The sequence below is a fragment of the Lucilia cuprina genome, chromosome 3 (assembly GCF_022045245.1).
Source record: "Lucilia cuprina isolate Lc7/37 chromosome 3, ASM2204524v1, whole genome shotgun sequence".
NCBI classification, from domain to species: domain Eukaryota; kingdom Metazoa; phylum Arthropoda; class Insecta; order Diptera; family Calliphoridae; genus Lucilia; species Lucilia cuprina.
In genome coordinates this window covers 63393698-63412919 of record NC_060951.1, presented here as the reverse complement: position 1 = coordinate 63412919, position 19222 = coordinate 63393698, and the positions used below count along the sequence as shown (strand labels likewise).

The following is a 19222-nucleotide window of genomic DNA, read 5'->3' as shown; positions in this document are numbered from 1 at the left end:
TATTTTTTATGACCTAACCCATGCACTTGAACTTATAATTTATGATCTTTCTTATTTTACTTAAACAAAATTAAACATAAATAAATGCGTGTTCAATTCTGAACATATTAAAATAAAAAAAATATTGTTCTATCTTGCAGCTGCCCAAGAAGATCACAGCAACAATGATTGCCTTATAGTGACTGTAATGTCCCACGGCATGGAGGGAAAAGTATATGCACGTGATATGTCCTATCCGGTGGAACGTTTATGGAATCCATTTTTGGGTGAAAACTGTAAATCGTTGATAAATAAACCGAAATTGTTTTTTATACAGGTTAGGATTTTTACTTAAAGATATTCGGACATTTATATATCATTTGTCACTTAATAACTAATCTAAAAAATAATTTTTGTTTTATTAAACAGGCCTGTCGTGGTGAAAATCTAGAAAAGGCCGTTACATACGATGCCTTTGCGCCCATGTCGCGTACACTCAATGTGAATGCAGAACCAGAGAAGCCACCCACAATCACGTATGCGATACCAAATACAGCCGATATGTTAGTTATGTATTCCACATTTGAAAGTAGGTTAAACGTATTAAAGTGTAACTGAACTGAATTTAGTTAAACAAAGCATTATTTATTTTTCTATTTTTGTTTTTGTAGATTTTACTATTTATTTTATTTTTTACTTTGTTTCTTCTTTGTCTAATTCGTATGTGTGTTCTTTCCTTTTCTATATTTATTTAAGAATATTACTCTTTCCGCAATGTTGAAAATGGTTCATGGTTTATACAGAGCTTGTGTTCCGTGCTAAATGAAGCCGCAGCCGGTGCAGCTCTTACTAAAGAAGGCGCTGAACTGTTACGCTTGCTAACCACCGTCAATCGTAAAGTGGCCTACGAGTATCAATCGAATGCTAAATATGAAGCCCTTAATCAAATGAAAGAAATGCCAAATTTTCTATCGACCCTCACAAAAACCTTTTATCTGCGAGTTAAACGTAAACAACAACAATAGTTAAACATATTCGAAAAATGAATCACCAAATTTCTTTCCACATAATTAGACAAAAAAAAAAAACAAATCAAAATTATACAAAATACATACATACATACATACATACATACATACATACATACATACATACATACATACATACATACATACATGCAAATAAAATTTAGAAGGTGTTTATTGTTGTATGAAAATTTATTTATTATTTGTATATATTCGCAATATTACTTTTTTTAAATAAAAAACAAACTGAAACGTTTTATCAATAATTTTTTATGGTTTAATAACTTTTGTATTATAACTAGTGATATAAATTAGATGTGTCATTCCCAACACATTTGGGGGATTATAGACGAGAATAACGTTTGATAAATAAATTTTATTAAAAACTTTAGATTTTCGATTTATAGAAATGTAATTCATTAATAATTTCTATTAATAGATAATAATCACTATTAAAAGAAAGAATATTTATAGCAAATCTTCTATAAATGAAAAATGTATCGAATGATTTATATGAAACGTAAGACAAATATCTTCATTCTTACAAAACGGTAATTTTTGTATACGCAACTTTTGAAATATTTTTTAATTAAAGTAAATTTAAGATGAACTTACAAATTATAAAATGGTTATTAAATTCTTAATTTATAAGAACTTTTTGCAATATACAAAATTTAATATTGTAGATTTTTAAAATAACTATCGACATAGTTGGAACAAAACTAGAAAAGAACTAGAACAGAACTAGAACAGAACTAGAACAGAACTAGAACAGAACTAGAACAGAACTAGAACAGAACTAGAACAGAACTAGAACAGAACTAGAACAGAACTAGAACAGAACTAGAACAGAACTAGAACAGAACTAGAACAGAACTAGAACAGAACTAGAACAGAACTAGAACAGTACTAGAACAGAACTAGAACTGAACTAGAACTGAACTGGAACTGAACTGGAACTGAACTGGAACTGAACTGGAACTGAACTGGAACTGAACTAGAACTGAGCTAGAACTGAACTAGAACTGAACTAGAACTGAACTAGAACTGAACTAGAACTGAACTAGAACTGAACTAGAACTGAACTAGAACTGAACTAGAACTGAACTAGAACTGAACTAGAACTGAACTAGAACTGAACTAGAACTGAACTAGAACTGAACTAGAACTGAACTAGAACTGAACTAGAACAGTACTAGAACAGAACTAGAACTGAACTAGAACTGAACTAGAACTGAACTAGAACTGAACTAGAACTGAACTAGAACTGAACTAGAACTGAACTAGAACTGAACTAGAACTGAACTAGAACTGAACTAGAACTGAACTAGAACTGAACTAGAACTGAACTAGAACTGAACTAGAACTGAACTAGAACTGAACTAGAACAGAACTAGAACTGAACTAGAACTGAAGTAGAACAGAAGTAGAACACAGGTAGAACTGAACTAGAACTGAACTAGAACTGAACTAAAACTTAACTAAAACTGAACTAGAACTGAACTAGAACTGATATAGAATTGGACTAGAACTGAACTAGAACTTAACTAGAACTAAACTAGAACTAAACTAGAACTAAACTAGAACTGAACCAGAACTAGATTTGAACTAGAACTGAACCAAAACTGAACTAGAACGAAAACAGAACTAAACAAGTACTAAACTAGAACTGCTCTGGAATTGAATTAGAACTGAACTAGTGTTAAACTGAATAAGAACGCAACTTGAACTTAGGCAGAACTGAAATAGAACTAAACTATAAAGGAACTACGACAGAAACGGTTTTCCCGGTGACCGCATTATTTATCCACAAACATAAATTCTGTATAAACCATAAACCATTTTCAATGTTATGGAAAGTGCTATATATTCTAATATAAAACAAATATTAAATACGTGTATTTACCGGAGTTGGAAACTTTCAGTTTTTATTAAAATTATTTCTAAAAAAATATTTTCGATAAGTTTCCTTTTTATAAAAAAATTTCATTTTTTGTGATTTTTTGCACTAAAATTTAATAATCGAAAATCCGTTCATTATCTATGAATGTATATCGTACAAATGTAAATCTTATCATGGAAATAGTTTATGACTATAACTCAGTCTTAGAAATTTTACAAAATTAAAGTTAGTCCAATTACTTATGGTTTTGTTATTATATTTCCATGTTTCCAAGCCTGGTTAATATTCACATTTTATACAGTTTCATATTAAATTAATTATTGTTTATAAAAGCAGTATATAAAATACTTTCATGAAGAAAAGTTATGAACTATGTATTAATAATATAATACAAATAAATATAAATTTAATTTATAAAACAAAAAAGGTAAAATAAATTGGAATTTAAAATAATGGATCAAACCGATTTGTCACTGTTCAGAAGAAAACCCGATAAGAATGAAAAAACTGACAATATTCGTAACGAATGGGATATCAACTGTACCGACTTAAAACAATATGAGAAACAAAGAATAATTTCGCGACCCACTAATGAAGATGAATATCGCAGTGATAATCCAAATGCGGGTATAGCGCTTATTTTCAATCATAAATATATAACGGGTGAACGGCAAAGAGACGGGACTGAAAAAGATCGTGATGCTATGAAGGAAACGCTTCTTAATTACGGTTTCGATGTTAGAGTTTTTAATGATTTGACATGGAGGGAATTGGGTGATGTTCTGACAAAAAGTAAGTTTAAATTTATAAATTTTATATGGTAATTGTGATAAATTTCAAGATTTAATGAAACAGCATAAATATTTATGGTTACGTTAGTAATATTTTTAAATTCCGAACTATGCATGTATATAGTATTTAATATAATGCGGTTAATGTGGTCATATAATATAATATATACTTAGATTTAAAAATGTTGTAAATATTTGTTGAGTATTTTACTCATAAATGAAACGATTCAATTCTGATCCGATTTACGTTTGACTTACAAACCTTTGACAATCACCTAAATCTGACAAACATTTATTTTTTGTCTCTCTTTTAGCTGCTCAAGAAGATCATAGCAATAATGATTGTCTCGTAGTAACTGTTATGTCTCATGGCTGTGAAGGAAGAATATATGCTCGCGATATTTCATATCCTGTGGAACGTTTGTGGAATTCATTTCTGGGAGAAAAATGTAGATCTTTGATAAATAAACCGAAATTGTTTTTCTTACAGGTGAAAATACAAATCGTAAAAGTCTGATGTTTGGTATTTACGAACAGATCTTTTTCATTACAGGCCTGTCGTGGTCAAAATCTAGACAAATATGTAATTTATTCAAGAGTAGAACAGTCATTCGTAAGTCCAACAGTCAAGACTGCAGACGTACCACACAAATTTGCTTATGTTATACCAAATACTGCCGATATATTAATAATGTTTTCAACATTTGAAAGTAAGTTAAGATTTTAAATAACACAGAATTTATTCTATCTTCTGTTTTTCATTGCATTAAGAATATAGCTCTTTTCGTAACATTGAAAATGGTTCATGGTTTATACAGAGTTTGTGTTCGGTCCTAAATGAAGCCGCCACTAATGAAGCCGCTGCCGGAAAGGGTGCTGAATTACTACGCCTGCTAACGGCTGTTAATCGTAAAGTAGCCTACGAGTATCAATCGTTTAGTGAATATGAAGCACTCGATCAAAAGAAAGAAATGCCTAATTTTTTATCGACTCTAACGAAGACATTTTATTTGAGAGTTAAAAATGCACAAATCAATAAATTATAAATTTTTATTAAAGAAAATTAAAAAAAAATTCATAATTTAGAAAATTTTCGATAAATTTTTCTTTTATAAAAAACTTTCGTTATGCTTTCTTTTTAAAGAAATTTTTGTCTAAGTTTTCTTTTCATAGAAAACATTCGTTAAGTTTTCTTTTCATAAAAAAACGTTTGTTTAGTTTTCTTTTAATAGAAAACTTTCGTTAAGTTTTCTTTTCATAGAAAACGTTTAGTTTTCAAAACTAGCCAGTTTTCTTTAACTCCTTGAAAATTTTCGTCAAGTTTTGGTTTTATAGGAAGTTCTCTTTTTATTAGTAATGTTTCGTTTCGTGTTTCCACTTTCGTTATGTTTTCCTTTAATAAAAATTTCTTCGTTAAGTCATATTTAAAGAAAAAAAAAAAAAAAGAAAAACATTTTCTCTCAGTGTTCTTTTTTTTAGAAAACTTTCAAGTTTTTCTTTTAAAGGAAGCTATTGTAAAGTTTTCCTTTCATAGAGAACTATTGTCAAGTTTTCCTTTTATTGAAAACTTTCGAAAAAGTTTTCTTCTTATAGCTTTTTATAAGCTTTTTTATAAATTGTTCAATAATAAAAGTAAGGCTTTTGCTCTTTATTAAATCACAAAACAAAATACCACCAGTTCCACTTTGACAAGAAATACAAAAACAATAAAAACAATAATAACTAGTTTTCCTTGAACTATGTTTGCTCGAATAAGGGTATAACATACATAATTTGTTATTGTTAAATACCACTATCACTATCATTTATAAAGAAGTTAAAAAAATAATAAAATTTAAAACATAAATAAAAAATGTTTCATGTACAATTGTTAAATAAGAGAACGGGAGGGTAATTGAACAGTTAGAACATTGTTTTCGATTGTTGTTTTGATTTGACTAGACAAACCAAGCACAATTGTAACGTTAGGCCACAAAACCACAATTGACTAAAACAAGAAAACGAAAGTAATTATAAATTAATACTTAGATTTTAATACTTAATAAAAAGTAAAACAAATGCATTTTCTTAGGAATTTTGTTAAAAAAACCAAATTTTTTGATTTACATACATACATATGAGTTTTTTGTAACAAAAATATATGACAGCCATGTTGACGCCTTTAAAAAAAAACACTTGTCAATTTCATTTTAAACTTTCATTTAAACTGCATAACATAATTTTTTGAGTTTTAATTTGTATTTTGAATTATTGTTATTGTGGACTTAAAGCAACAACAATAAGGGGGTCTAGTAAGGCGGTTAAAAATCGACACATATTTATGGTTTATTGGACCCGAAAAGAAAAACAACAACATTTATTAAATACTACAACTAACTACCTGTAAACTTATATAAATGTAAACGCATATTACTTTAAATACGAGTTCAGTCTAAAAAAGAACTTTTGCAAAAAATCAATTTTACTTTACAGCTTTAGACTTTAAATATTTAACTATTTTTTAAGAAAGCACTTTTCATTACTCCCCTCGTATATTCATTAATATTTTATTACTTGTAATAAAGTGGAAAAAATGTTCATCTGCTGCAATCGTCTAAGATCGACAGCCAGCCGAGAGGGAGAGTAAAATAACAACAACAACGAGACTAACTTTTTTTAAAAACGAAACAAATAAATAAGTCGTTAACTTGTCGCTGGATTTTTAAAGAGTTTTTTTGAATTTTGGTTTGGTTTTTGTTTGGTGTTAATTAATTTGATTTTTGTTTTCTTTAATTTTGTTGAAAAGCTAAACAACATTTATTTGGTCACAGCCTTCCTTCTTCGTACGAATGAATGTTCAATTTACAACAACTACAAGTAGCAGCAGCAAAAAAAGTGTGAAATGCCATTGAGGTTTTGTGGTTGCTGTTGTTGTTGTTTTCCAAAAGCTATTGTGGAGCTATTTTTCTTCAGGTTGTTGTGATGATGATGATCATAAACACATATGAATGGAATGAACAGAGTGAACATATGAATTTTTATTCAACTTTCACTGTTCGAAAATGTATAGCGACAAAGAAGATTAAGTTTGATTCAATGCGGCGGTGCGCACTTTTGCATTAAAATCTGGAGACTGCTTGCTGCTGCCTCACCACTAGCTAGCTGCCTAACTGGCTGTTTGGCTGTCTGACTGACTGACGGAATGAATGGCTTTAGATTTTGTTTGATACTTGTTGTTCCCAAGAGTAAATATGTTGTAGTTTTGATATATTAACAGCATAATCATATGTTAAAGGGAAAAAGAGTTGAACGAAAATAACTGAGACAGTGATAAACAAACGGTAGAAATCGGGAATTTAGGAAAATTTTCGAAAAATTTAAATTTTAAGGAAAATTTTCTTTTAATAATATTTTTATAAAAAAAATATTTCAACGAAAGTTTTATATAAAGAAATTTAAACAAATTTTTTTTAGAAAAATAAAATTTTAACGAAAATTTTTATTCGAATAAAAACAAAATTGATAGAACATTTTCTATTAAAAAGAATATTTATCAAATGTTCTATAAAAAAAGTGAATTTATCGAAAGTGTTCTATCAGATAAAAATTTGTCGAAAATTTTCTATAAATGGAAAAAGTTATTGAAAACATTTAATAAAAAAAATGTATCGAAAATGTTCTATAAAATGAGAATTTTTCGAAAATTTTCTATAAAAAACATTTATTGAAAATGTTCTATAAAATGAAAATGTATCTTATATTTTCTAAAAAAATATCAATAACATTCTCTGAAAAAAAAATCTATGAAAGGAAAATTTACTATTAAAGAAAATTTATCGAAAATATTCTACAAAAAGAAAATTTATCGAAAATATTCTACAAAAGAAAATTTATCGAAAATTTTCTATAAAAAAAATATCGAATATTTTATATAAAAGAAAATTTATCAAAAATGTTCTATAAAAAGAAAATTTATCAAAAGTATTCCATAAAAAGAAAATTTATCGATAATGTTCTATAAAAACTATATTAATCGAAAATTTTCTATAAAAGAAAATTTATTGAAAATTTTCTATAAAAGGAAAATTTATCGAAAATATTCTATAAAGGAAAAATTTATTGAAAAATTTCTATAAAAGGAATATTGTCAAAAATTTTCTTTAAAATAAAAACTTGTCGAAAATTTTCTATAAAAGGAAAATTTATCGAATGTTTTTTATATAACAAAAATTTATCAAAAATTTTCTATAAAAGTAAAATTAATCGACAATTTTCTATTAAAGGAAATTTTATCGAAAATTTTCTATAAAAGAAAAATTTATCGAAAATTTTCTATAAAAGAAAAATTTATCGAAAATTTTCTATAAAAGAAAAATTTATCGAAAATTTTCTATTAAAGGAAATTTTATCGAAAATTTTCTATAAAAGAAAAAATTATCGACAATTTTCTTAAAAGAAAAATTTATTGACAATTTTCTGTTAAAGGAAAATTTATCGAAAATTTTTTATTAAAGAAAAATTTATGGAAAATTTTTTATTAAAGAAAAATTTATGGAAAATTTTTCATTAAAGAAAAATTTATTATTTATTGTCTATTGAAAGAAAATTTATCGAAAATTTTATTTAAAGGAAAATTTAAAAGTTTATAAAAAAAATTAACAAAAAGTTTCTATAAAAAATTTCTATCGAAATTGTTCTTTAAATATTATGCTACCAAATAAAAGTTTGAGAATCTCATAAATTTTCGTTAAAACGATTGGCTTTTTCGCTTTCTACGCCACTTTAGTAAAACTACAATAACTCTGAAAAACAATAAAAATAGTCATCAGACAAGTACAACAAGTTGATTGTATATAAGGTTGCTGGTTATTGTGTTGTTGCTGCTGTTGATGGTGGCTGTTGCTGTTGATTGTTGCCAACAAGAAGGTAAGCAAGGGGCGGCATAAGAAAACAACCAACAAGAGCAGCAGCTACAACAACTACAAGTGGTATTGTTTAACATTTTGCTACAGGTGTGTTATTTTTGTTAGGCAGTCAGACAGACAGACCGACTGGCAGGTATTCGTATTCATGAAATATTGTTTAAAATAAATATAATAAAAAAATCGAAATAAATAAAAAAACTAAATAATAAAACTGATCATCTCATGTTTTTTTGTTTTCTTTGTACCAAATTAGCGAAAGTCAAATCTGTGTGCGAGCGTGTGTGTGTGTTGCACTCTAAACGAAAAAATATAAATAAAAATTGAATACTCATCCAAAAAATTAACATTTTTTACTTAAAGGTGAAGTTTGTTTTTTTATTATTGTTATTTTACAAAAGTTTTCATTTTACTTATTTTTACTAAATTCCTACAATAATTTGTAGATTTATTCGTATATATGTATATACATACATATGTACATATGTATCTGTGTATGAAAGTCGGTAAAGTGTTTATTAATGGGTGTTTTTTGAATGTTTATTTCTTTTTTGGGGGCATGTTTGGGTATGTGGGTTGATTACCCCATTTACCGATTGAAATTTGTTACTTTGATAGATTTGTCATGTAGCTGACAAAAGAGAAATAAATACTTATATATTTTTGAAAATAATACTGTTAATAAATTTTTGTTTTTTTTTTTATTTAAAATCAGACAAGAAATTGGTTAAAAATTTTTAAAGAAAGAAAATTTATCAACATTTTTTAATAGAATAAAAGTTGATCAGAAAGTTTTCTATAGAAAGAAAATCGAGCGAAAAGTTTTTATAAAATGAAAATTTAATAAAAAGTTTCTATAGAACAAAAATTGTTCGTAAATTTTCTATAGAAGGAAAAGAATTTTATTAAAAATTCTCTATAGAAGAAAAATTTATCGAAAAGTTTTAATAGAAAGAAAATTGATCCAAAATTGTCTATAGAAAGAAAATTTATTAAAAGTTTTCTATAGAAAGAAAATTTATCGAAAAGTTTCTATAGAATGAAAATTTAACATAAATTTTTAATATAAAGAAAATTTATCGAAAGTTGGCCTCTGATAGGTTAGTGGTTAGTGTTCTAGTCTAGTAGACCGGAGGTGGTGGGTTCGATTCTCACCTGTGGCACTGGTTAAGGAACGCACAACATGCCCGATAGAGGCTTAGGTGTATTTCTTCGGATTTGATGTATATGTATGTACATCCTCCTTTCAAATTAACTAACTATCTAAAGTTTTCTATTGAAGGTTATTTGAAAAGTTTCTATAGAAAAAAATTTTTCGTAAATTTTCTATAGAAGGAAAATTTATCGAACATTTTCTATAAAAATAAAATTGATCTAACATTTTCTATAGAAGAAAAAGAAAATTTATTAAAAATTCTCTATAGAAGGAAAATTTATCGAAAAGTTCCTATAGAAAGAAAATTCAACAAAAAATTTTCTAAATAAAAAAATCAAAAATTTTCAATTATAACAAAATTTATTGAAAATTTTCTATAGAATGAAAACTTATCGAAAACTTGTTATAGTTTTCTAAAAATGAAAATTTATCAAAATACTTCCATATTTTCCAAACGTTTTATATAAAAATGAAAATTTATAGAAAATGGAATTTTTTTATAAAAAGAAAATTTTTTAAAAATAAAATTTTGCAAATATTTTTTAGGAAAAAAAAATATTTATCGAAATTTTGCTATTAACGAAATATATTAATCGAAAACTTTCTAAAAAAAAAATAAAATTTATCAAACATCAAATTTCTAAGGAACTATATATGCATCAAGGGGATGCCCCAGATTTAAACTTATACTTGAGTTGAATTTGTATTAACTGTTTTTCAGTCAATAAAAATCTTAAACACTTAAACATTCTTTTGTGCTAAAGACATAAATAAAATCACTTGTCTCCTCACATGAAACCAATAGGTATTTAAAAATTGTTAAAATTTTTATTATCTTTGTGGTAACAAGTTTTAAATTTAAGTAAAAGTAGATCATCATCATGTGCTCATAAACAAAAAGTACTAAATCGCATTTCTCCTTGCTAAATTTTGTTTTTGTTTCGGTTGTAAACCGATCATCACAAAAAAAAGAGAGAAAAAAAGACATAAAATAAATCTAACAAAACTGACTCCAAAGTAGTGTGTGTGTATATGTTAGTACGTGTAGAAGGAGAAGAAATTGAATGCAAATTGAATAATTACGTGTGAAATTATTTTGTTCAGTTGTTGTTGTCATTGTTGTTGTCGTATTTCTTTCAATTCATTTCGAATGAAAGTATATGAATCTAGTTATATGTTGTTGTTATTATTATTTTTGTAATTGCGGTTATTATTGCCAATTGTCAAAAAAAAAGAAGCAAAACACACATGCCAAAGTAATAACAGTAACAACAACATTTTAAAAATATCAACAACAAACATAAACAGAAAAAAATAACAGTCACTTTCATTTGAAAAAGAAAAATACCTGAAAATGACCAGTTTAATATTAGACAGACATTTAAACGGCTTGTCTTACTAACTTTATTTAATTTTATTTAATTCTTTTTGAATTTAAATTGTTGTGCCAACAACATTTTTTCTTAAGTTTTCCTTTTTTTCGTTTGTTTTGATTTTTTTTCCGCTTTAACTTTGTATGGAGCTATTAGAAAAAGTTTGTGTGACTTAAATTTTTATGACAGTTTTAACTAGTTTTGTGTTTTAACTGTAAAATTAAGTAAAATTTGCCTGGCGCTTTAACTTAAACTGGTTCTTGTTACAATGTCATAAGTTAATACATCTTGGACAAAAACTTTGTAACAGTATGGAGGAAAAGAAATTAATTAAAAGTAAAGTTAAAATTTAGAATTGAGAAGTCAAGAATATAGTCGATGCTATATTTAATACAATAGTATAGACTCTAGACGGAACAACACTAAAGTTCAGACTACATAGACTAAAGTCAGGTTATAGTTAAGACTATAGTGTGGATTACACACAAACTTTTAGTTTAGACTTTAGACGAGACTTCAGCCCTAACTAAAGATAAAACTATGGGCGAAACTATATCACAATCAAGATCAATCATAGACAAGATTACAGTCTGCAATATAGATCACACTATTGTTCAAATATTGTGTATAATCCATATTAAAGAAAATATTACAATCCAGACTAAGACAAGCTATATATTACATGAGATACCATATACCAGACTATAGAAGATTATTGTGTAGACTAAAGACATGACTGTGGACTAGAATATAGGCCATACTACGGTTCAGGCTATAGACAATACAGATGTTTAGACTAAAGACTAGACAATACTATAAAAAAGACTAAATATTTTGTAGACTATAAACAATAATATGTACTGTTCAGATTATATATAGACAAGACTATTGTGTTGTCCATTCTGTAGTCCTCATTAATGACAATACTATATTCTAGACTATAGACAATACTAGAGTTCAGACTAAAAACAATACTACAATCCTCATTATATTTAGAAAAAGACTATAGACAAAATTATAGTCCAAACTATAGAAAAGTCTATTGTGTAGACTATAAACAAGAATATAATCCAGATTATAGGCACTATATATAATATCATTATCCATACAAGACTATAGATAAGATTACAGCCCAGTCTGTAGAAAATACGATTGTGTAGATTAAAGAGTTGACTACAATCCAGACTAGAGACAAGACTACAGTAGGACTATAGACAAGATCATAGCAAAGACCATTTTGTAAACTATAGCCCAGTTTATAGAAAATACTATTGTGTAGACGAAAGATAAGACTAAAATCTATACTAAAGACAAAACTATAATCTAGACTATAATCAAGACTAAACCCAAGACTACAACAAGACTTTTCAGACTAAACACAAGACTATAGCAAATACTACAGCAAGACTATGGTCTAGACTAGAATTCACACTATAGACAAGACTACAGTAAGACTATAGTGCAGACAATAGACATGATCATAGGAATGACCATTGTTTAGACTATAGACAAGACTATAATCAAGACTTGACTATAAACACAGATATAGTCCACAATAAAGACAAGGCTATAGTGTAGACTATAGATAATACTTCAGTAACACTATAGTTCAGACTATAGACGAGAGTAAAGTCCAGACCAAAAACAAGTTTTTAGCCCATCCAAGACTATTATGTAGACTATAGATAATATTATAGTTTAGATTATAATACGGATTAAAAACAAGACAAGACAATACCTAATCCAGACTATAGGCAAGTCCGGATAACAGACAAAATTACTGACGAGACTGCAGACAAGACTGTAGTTCTGTCTATAGTCTACAGAGAAATCTTTATTCATCTGATTTGTTTTAAATAAATTATTATAACTAATGCGGACTAACGTCAAGACAACTATATGGTCATGACTAAATTATTTGTCTGATGACCATTTGCTTTTCCCAAATTTTATGTAATATCACCAAGCAAATTTATTGCCTAAATATATTCATTATAACTGTATATAATGCTAATGATTTTGTTTGAAAAAATCCAAATTTTATTTTCTTTTATTAGCTTTTTCTTACAAAAGAATGGCATAAATTATTTTATTAAAAAAATAAAACATTTTGAAAAAGCAATACACATTATTCAATAAACTGATCAAATTAAATCTTTAAACCTTTTTTTTTTCAAAATTGTTATACAATATTAAAATTAAGCATAAAAATAAATTTGTATGATAATTTAAACATTGTCTATAGAAAATAAAAATAAAACAAAAATTTAAAAATTAAAATTTTATGTAATAGGTGCAGCAAATTAAAGGAAACTGAATTATTTTTAAATATATTTTTTTATCAATATGTTTCCTATAACAAAAAATAACTATTAAATATGATTAAATCAATTTGAAATGGTCCCTGAAATTTATAGTGAAAAATAACGTGTGAATTTTTGTCTTAAATAGAAACAAAATCCATAGAAATAAAATCTTAAAGGAAGTTGTGAAATTAGTTAATTTTTAATTTAACAACTTCTGTTTGAATTTTGTAAGAATTACAATTATGGCCCCAAGTCTCAATGGAATCCATTTATTTTGAATGATCTACAAAATAAATTTGTAAAATGTTTGTCGTCGTTGGCTTTAGCATCGCTTGGTTTGAACTCATTCATTGAGTCAAATTGGTTATTCATTGGCCCCGAAATAGGGAGCTTCAAATGTTGGTCAATTTTATTTTATGATTTATTTAGTTGGTTATTGTATTTGGAAATTTTATAAAACTATCTTAAAGATTGTTGGTAGTGTTGTCTTTTTTTTCTCTGATTTTTCTGATTATTTCTTTGCAAAAGTTATGAGATGATGTAATAGTAATAATACCACTTCAACTGGCTGACTTGTTTCAGTTCAGTCAAGTCTTGTTATTGTACTCTCCCAACTATTGTTATTAAGTTTTAGCACTCAAAAAAAAAAAAAAAAAAAAAAGACAAAACAATCAAGTCTGGTAAATTTAAAGGGGGACGTATGGACGGGCGTTTGAAGTCAGTGAAGTTTTAATTCACTACAGATAATTACAAGTGTATAATATCTGCCAGATACGTTAACGAACAAGGGATTTTATGAGCGTTTTACTGCAATATGTGTATTTTTGATATTGTGGCGTGTTTAGTTTTGACTTTTATGGGTTTTTATTATAAAAGACATTCATTGTATTGAATTAATTAATACCAAGATCATACGTCAAGTTAGTTTTTTCTTTTACAATTTTTTGTTACTTCGCCGATTTCTTCAATATTGTTTTTTTTTAAAGTTGCGAGTTTACTTTTTGTTTTGTTTTTATATAAAACGTAAACATACATATTTTTTTATTATTAATTTATTTATTAATTTTATAATTTTTTTTTGTTTTTGCCTTTACAACGACAATAGAAATATTTCAGTTAACAAAAGTAATATGATGACTATGAGTGTTTGGAAAAAGTAAATACTCTGGCTATATGTAAGTCTTTTTTATTTTTATCTATATATAAAAAATAAATTGGGGAGAAAGTGTTCAGCTATAAAACAAATCATGTGTACTAGTTTAAAATTAACAAAAAAATTTATATATTTGAAAATTTTAAATTATTTATTAATTTTTTTTTGTTAAAATTTAATAATAATGTGGTAATACATGTGTATTGGGTATATACACATAAATCAATAAATTATTAAAGAAAAGAGGAAATTGTTTATATGACAATACTCTTTATAAGGAATCTTGACTATAAAAACTGGACTAAAGACTTTACAATAGTATGAACTAATGCCTTTACCATATTATTGACCATACACTAAAATCTTGTCTTTAGTATGGACTAAAGTCTTGGCTGTAGTATGAACTGAAGTCTTTACTATAGTATAGACTAAAGTCATTACTATAGTATAGACTAAAGTCATTACTATAGTATAGACTAAAGCCTTTACTATAGTATAAACAAAAGTCTTTACTATAGTATAGACTAAAGTTTGTACTTACTATAGTATAGACTAAAGTCTTTACTATAGTAAAGACTAAAGTCTCTACTATAGCATAGACTAAAGCCTTTACTATAGAATAGACTAAAGTCTTTACTATAGAATAGACTAAAGTCTTTACTATAGTATAGACAAAAGTCTTTACTATAGAATAGACTAAAGTCTTTACTATAGTATAGACTAAAGTCTTTACTATAGTACAGACTAAAGTTTTTAATATAGTATAGACTAAAGTTTTTACTATAGAATAGACTAAAGTCTTTACTATAGAATAGACTAAAGTCTTTACCATAGAATAGACTACAGTCTTTACTATAGTATAGACTAAAGTCTTTACTATAAAATGGAATACTATAGTATAGACTAAAGTCTTTACTATAAAATGGAATACTATAGAATAGACTAAAGTCTTTACTATAGTATAGACTAAAGTCTTTAATATAGAATAGACTAAAGTCTTTACTATAGTATAGACTAAAGTCTTTACTATAGAATAGACTAAAGTCTTTACTATATAATAGACTAAAGTATTTACTATAGAATAGACTAAAGTCTTTACTATAGTATAGACTAAAGTCTTTACTATAGAATAGACTAAAGTCTTTACTATAGAATAGACTAAAGTCTTTACTATAGAATAGACTAAAGTCTTTACTATAGAATAGACTGAAGTCTTTACTATAGAATAGACTAAAGTCTTTACTAGACTAAAGTCTTTATTAGACTAAAGTCTTTACTATAGAATAGACTAAAGTCTTTACCATAGAATAGACTACAGTCTTTACTATAGTATAGACTAAAGTCTTTACTATAAAATGGAATACTATAGAATAGACTAAAGTCTTTAATATAGAATAGACTAAAGTCTTTAATATAGAATAGACTAAAGTCTTTACTATAGTATAGACTAAAGTCTTTACTATAGAATAGACTAAAGTCTTTACTATATAATAGACTAAAGTATTTACTATAGAATAGACTAAAATCTTTACTATAGAATAGACTAAAGTATTTACTATTGAATAGACTAAAGTCTTTACTATAGAATAGACTGAAGTCTTTACTATAGAATAGACTAAAGTCTTTACTAGACTAAAGTCTTTATTAGACTAAAGTCTTTATTAGACTAAAGTCTTTACTATAGTATAGACTTAATTCTTTACTATAGAATAGACTAAAGTCTTTACTATAGAATAGACTAAAGTCTTTACTATAGAATAGACTAAAGTCTTTACTATAGAATAGACTGAAGTCTTTACTATAGTATAGACTAAAGTCTTTACTATAGAATAGACTAAAGTCTTTACTATAGAATAGACTAAAGTCTTTACCATAGAATAGACTACAGTCTTTACTATAGTATAGACTAAAGTCTTTACTATAAAATGGAATACTATAGAATAGACTAAAGTCTTTAATATAGAATAGACTAAAGTCTTTACTATAGTATAGACTAAAGTCTTTACTATAGAATAGACTAAAGTCTTTACTATAGAATAGACTAAAGTATTTACTATAGAATAGACTAAAGTCTTTACTATAGTATAGACTAAAGTCTTTACTATAGAATAGACTAAAGTTTTTACTATAGAATAGACTAAAGTCTTTACTATAGAATAGACTAAAGTCTTTACTATAGAATAGACTGAAGTCTTTACTATAGAATAGACTAAAGTCTTTACTAGACTAAAGTCTTTACTATAGAATAGACTAAAGTCTTTATTAGACTAAAGTCTTTACTATAGAATTTACAGTCTTTACTATAGTATAGACTAAAGTCTTTACTATAAAATGGAATACTATAGAATAGACTAAAGTCCTTACTATAGAATAGACTAAAGTCTTTACTATAGAATAGACTAAAGTCTTTACTATAGAATAGTATTATAAACTATTGTTTTAACCTTATGATAAATTAAAATCCTGGTTATGGACTAAAGACCGGACTTTAGTATAGTCTCAAGCCATAACTGTAGCATTAACTACAGTATGTAATATTTGACTATGATGTAGTGTTTGCTAAAGCATTTTTATTTCACGTTAAAATGTGTTATTAATGAACTCAAATTAAAAAATTTTACAACCTACAAAGAATATGAATTTGTCAAGACTTTTTAACAAATATTTAACAAAAATTATTCAAATATTTATGTATTGATGCCAAAATTTAAAAAAAATATGCATAATATGCCCACAATTACATGAGTGCATTCCTTAATGCAACTGCTGAGGGAGTTGATACTACTACTACTACTCGCTATAAACATTATAAGCATGACTTGTAACGACTATGAATTACAAGTATTGTTGTCATTTCAGCCAAAGTGAAATCAATGAATGAATCCAAGTGTCAAGTTTTGTTTATTTATTTTTTTAGTAATTTCTGATGAGACTTTTTAATATGCAAATGAACGTTTATTAAGAAATAATTAAACATAAACTTAAAGAAAAAAAACGTATAATTTTTGTTAATGCTAATTTTTGTTTTTTTTTTTGCTTTTAAAGACTATTACTATAAAATTAAAAAAATAAATAAGTTTTGAAATATATGTTCAATCATTATAATGAAAAGACATTAAATAGACCTTTTGAAAATAACAAACTAAACTTTTCGGAATGAATGTATAGATTTTAATGAAGCTAAACAAGCACAAACACACACCTTGGATTTCAAAATCTGTTTGTTAGTTGCTGGTTTGGCACATTAAAATCAAACAAAAAAAATGTTTTTTGAGAAAAAATACAACAAAACTGATTTTAAATTTAAATAACAATTGCTGACATTTTTCAAATTGTATTCTTTGTTATTTATTTTAATTTGTTGTTGTTGTTGTTGATGTTTAGCTATTTAACATTAAAGTTTAAACTTTAAATTTGTTTGTTTTCGACTTGTTTAAGGAAAAAAACAAAATATTATGTTTTTGTAAAAAAAAGAAACGACAAAATCTTAATGTTAACGGAAGATGCCATGAACTTTAAAAGAAGCAGCATCAATAATAACAATAAACAAATAAGAAAAGATCAATTCAAAAATCAATATTGTTCAAAAGTCTTATACAACTTCCTCTCCTTCTCTGCACTAAATGATTCACAGAAATTCACAAATATGAATGAAGACACTCACACAGTTGTTTTTTCAATAAATTTAAAAAAAAAAATTCAAAGAAAAAAAGTTTTATAAAACTAATAGGTTAATTTTTGATCTTTTACTAAAAGTTATTAAAATTATTTACAATAAATTTAAAATGTCACTTGAAATTATAGACAAAATAAACTCAAATAAAATGTTGATTTTTATTAGAAACAAGTTGCATTAACAATATTTTAAATTATAACTAGTTAAGTGGTTATACTGGGAAAATCGTTAATTTTACTTTGAGCACTATTAGCGCTTTGCCAACTAGTTTTGGCAACTTACTTTCTAAATAATTAATAAATCATAGAAATTGAAATCAATAATCTCTAAATTACAGAATTAAAAAAAATTCAATAAACATTAAGCTCAATAATGAACAAAAGTAATTGTTTAAAAATTACTTAAAACATCTTTTTTTAGAAAGTGTTTTGCAATTTCAAAAAACAAAATCAACATGACATCACAACAATTTCAAATTGAATTAAAATGGACAAGTTACAAATTGCCAAAATGTACCGAAAAACAGCTGTTTTTATTTTTGGTTGTAGTGTCCCCAGCACAATGCGTGTAATTAATTATCTTATTACAATAACAACATTGAAAAAAAGTTTGAAAAAAATTCAAAAAAAAACTAACAACTATTTCATAGTTTTATAACAGTTTCGTGTGGAAATCTCTGGTAATTAGTGTTGGAGTAACGACACGATTTCTTAGGTCATGTACGAAATAAAATATTAGAATTTAAACGATGGCGTGAGTGACTGACTGAATTGTAGAGTGTTATTTTCTAAACTATTATGAAAACATTTTATAAACAAAGATTTGAAATAAAAAAAAAAAAACTTTCAAATAAAATGTCAATATTTTTAGTAATGAGTTTAGGTGTGACTTAAGTTGGGGTTTTTTCTACAAAGGTGTTAAAAAAGATTTTAGTTTTTGAAATTTTTAAAAATGAAAGT

At 26.1% G+C, this 19222-nt stretch overlaps 3 protein-coding genes across 3 annotated transcripts in view; 2 read left to right on the top strand and 1 right to left on the bottom strand.

The window, feature by feature from the left end:
- Positions 1–19222, bottom strand: part of LOC111691110 (zinc finger CCCH domain-containing protein 13) — a 41641-nt gene that overhangs the window by 8247 nt on the left and 14172 nt on the right. The window lies entirely within an intron of this gene.
- LOC111691111 (caspase-7-like) lies at positions 89–1168 on the top strand (the record flags this gene model as incomplete). Its single annotated transcript, XM_023453754.2, has 3 exons — positions 89–316; positions 409–568; positions 736–1168. Coding segments are annotated over 3 exons (657 nt in total), but the record flags the coding sequence as incomplete, so codon positions are not given.
- Positions 2594–4764, top strand: LOC111691144 (caspase-3-like). Its single transcript, XM_023453790.2, has 4 exons — positions 2594–3699; positions 4013–4188; positions 4252–4408; positions 4470–4764. Exons 1-4 carry the CDS (start codon positions 3360–3362, stop codon positions 4742–4744), a joined length of 948 nt encoding a protein of 315 aa, XP_023309558.2. The 5' UTR covers positions 2594–3359; the 3' UTR covers positions 4745–4764.

What these genes read in the sequence shown, in the direction of transcription:
- LOC111691144 (XM_023453790.2), top strand. Translation starts at nt 3,360, where the DNA reads ATGGATCAAACCGATTTGTCACTGTTCAGAAGAAAACCCGATAAGAAT. An exon ending in GGGTGATGTTCTGACAAAAA is followed by an intron (nt 3,700 to 4,012) that starts GTAAGTTTAAAT and finishes TCTCTCTTTTAG; the next exon opens with CTGCTCAAGAAGATCATAGC. An exon ending in CGAAATTGTTTTTCTTACAG is followed by an intron (nt 4,189 to 4,251) that starts GTGAAAATACAA and finishes TTTTCATTACAG; the next exon opens with GCCTGTCGTGGTCAAAATCT.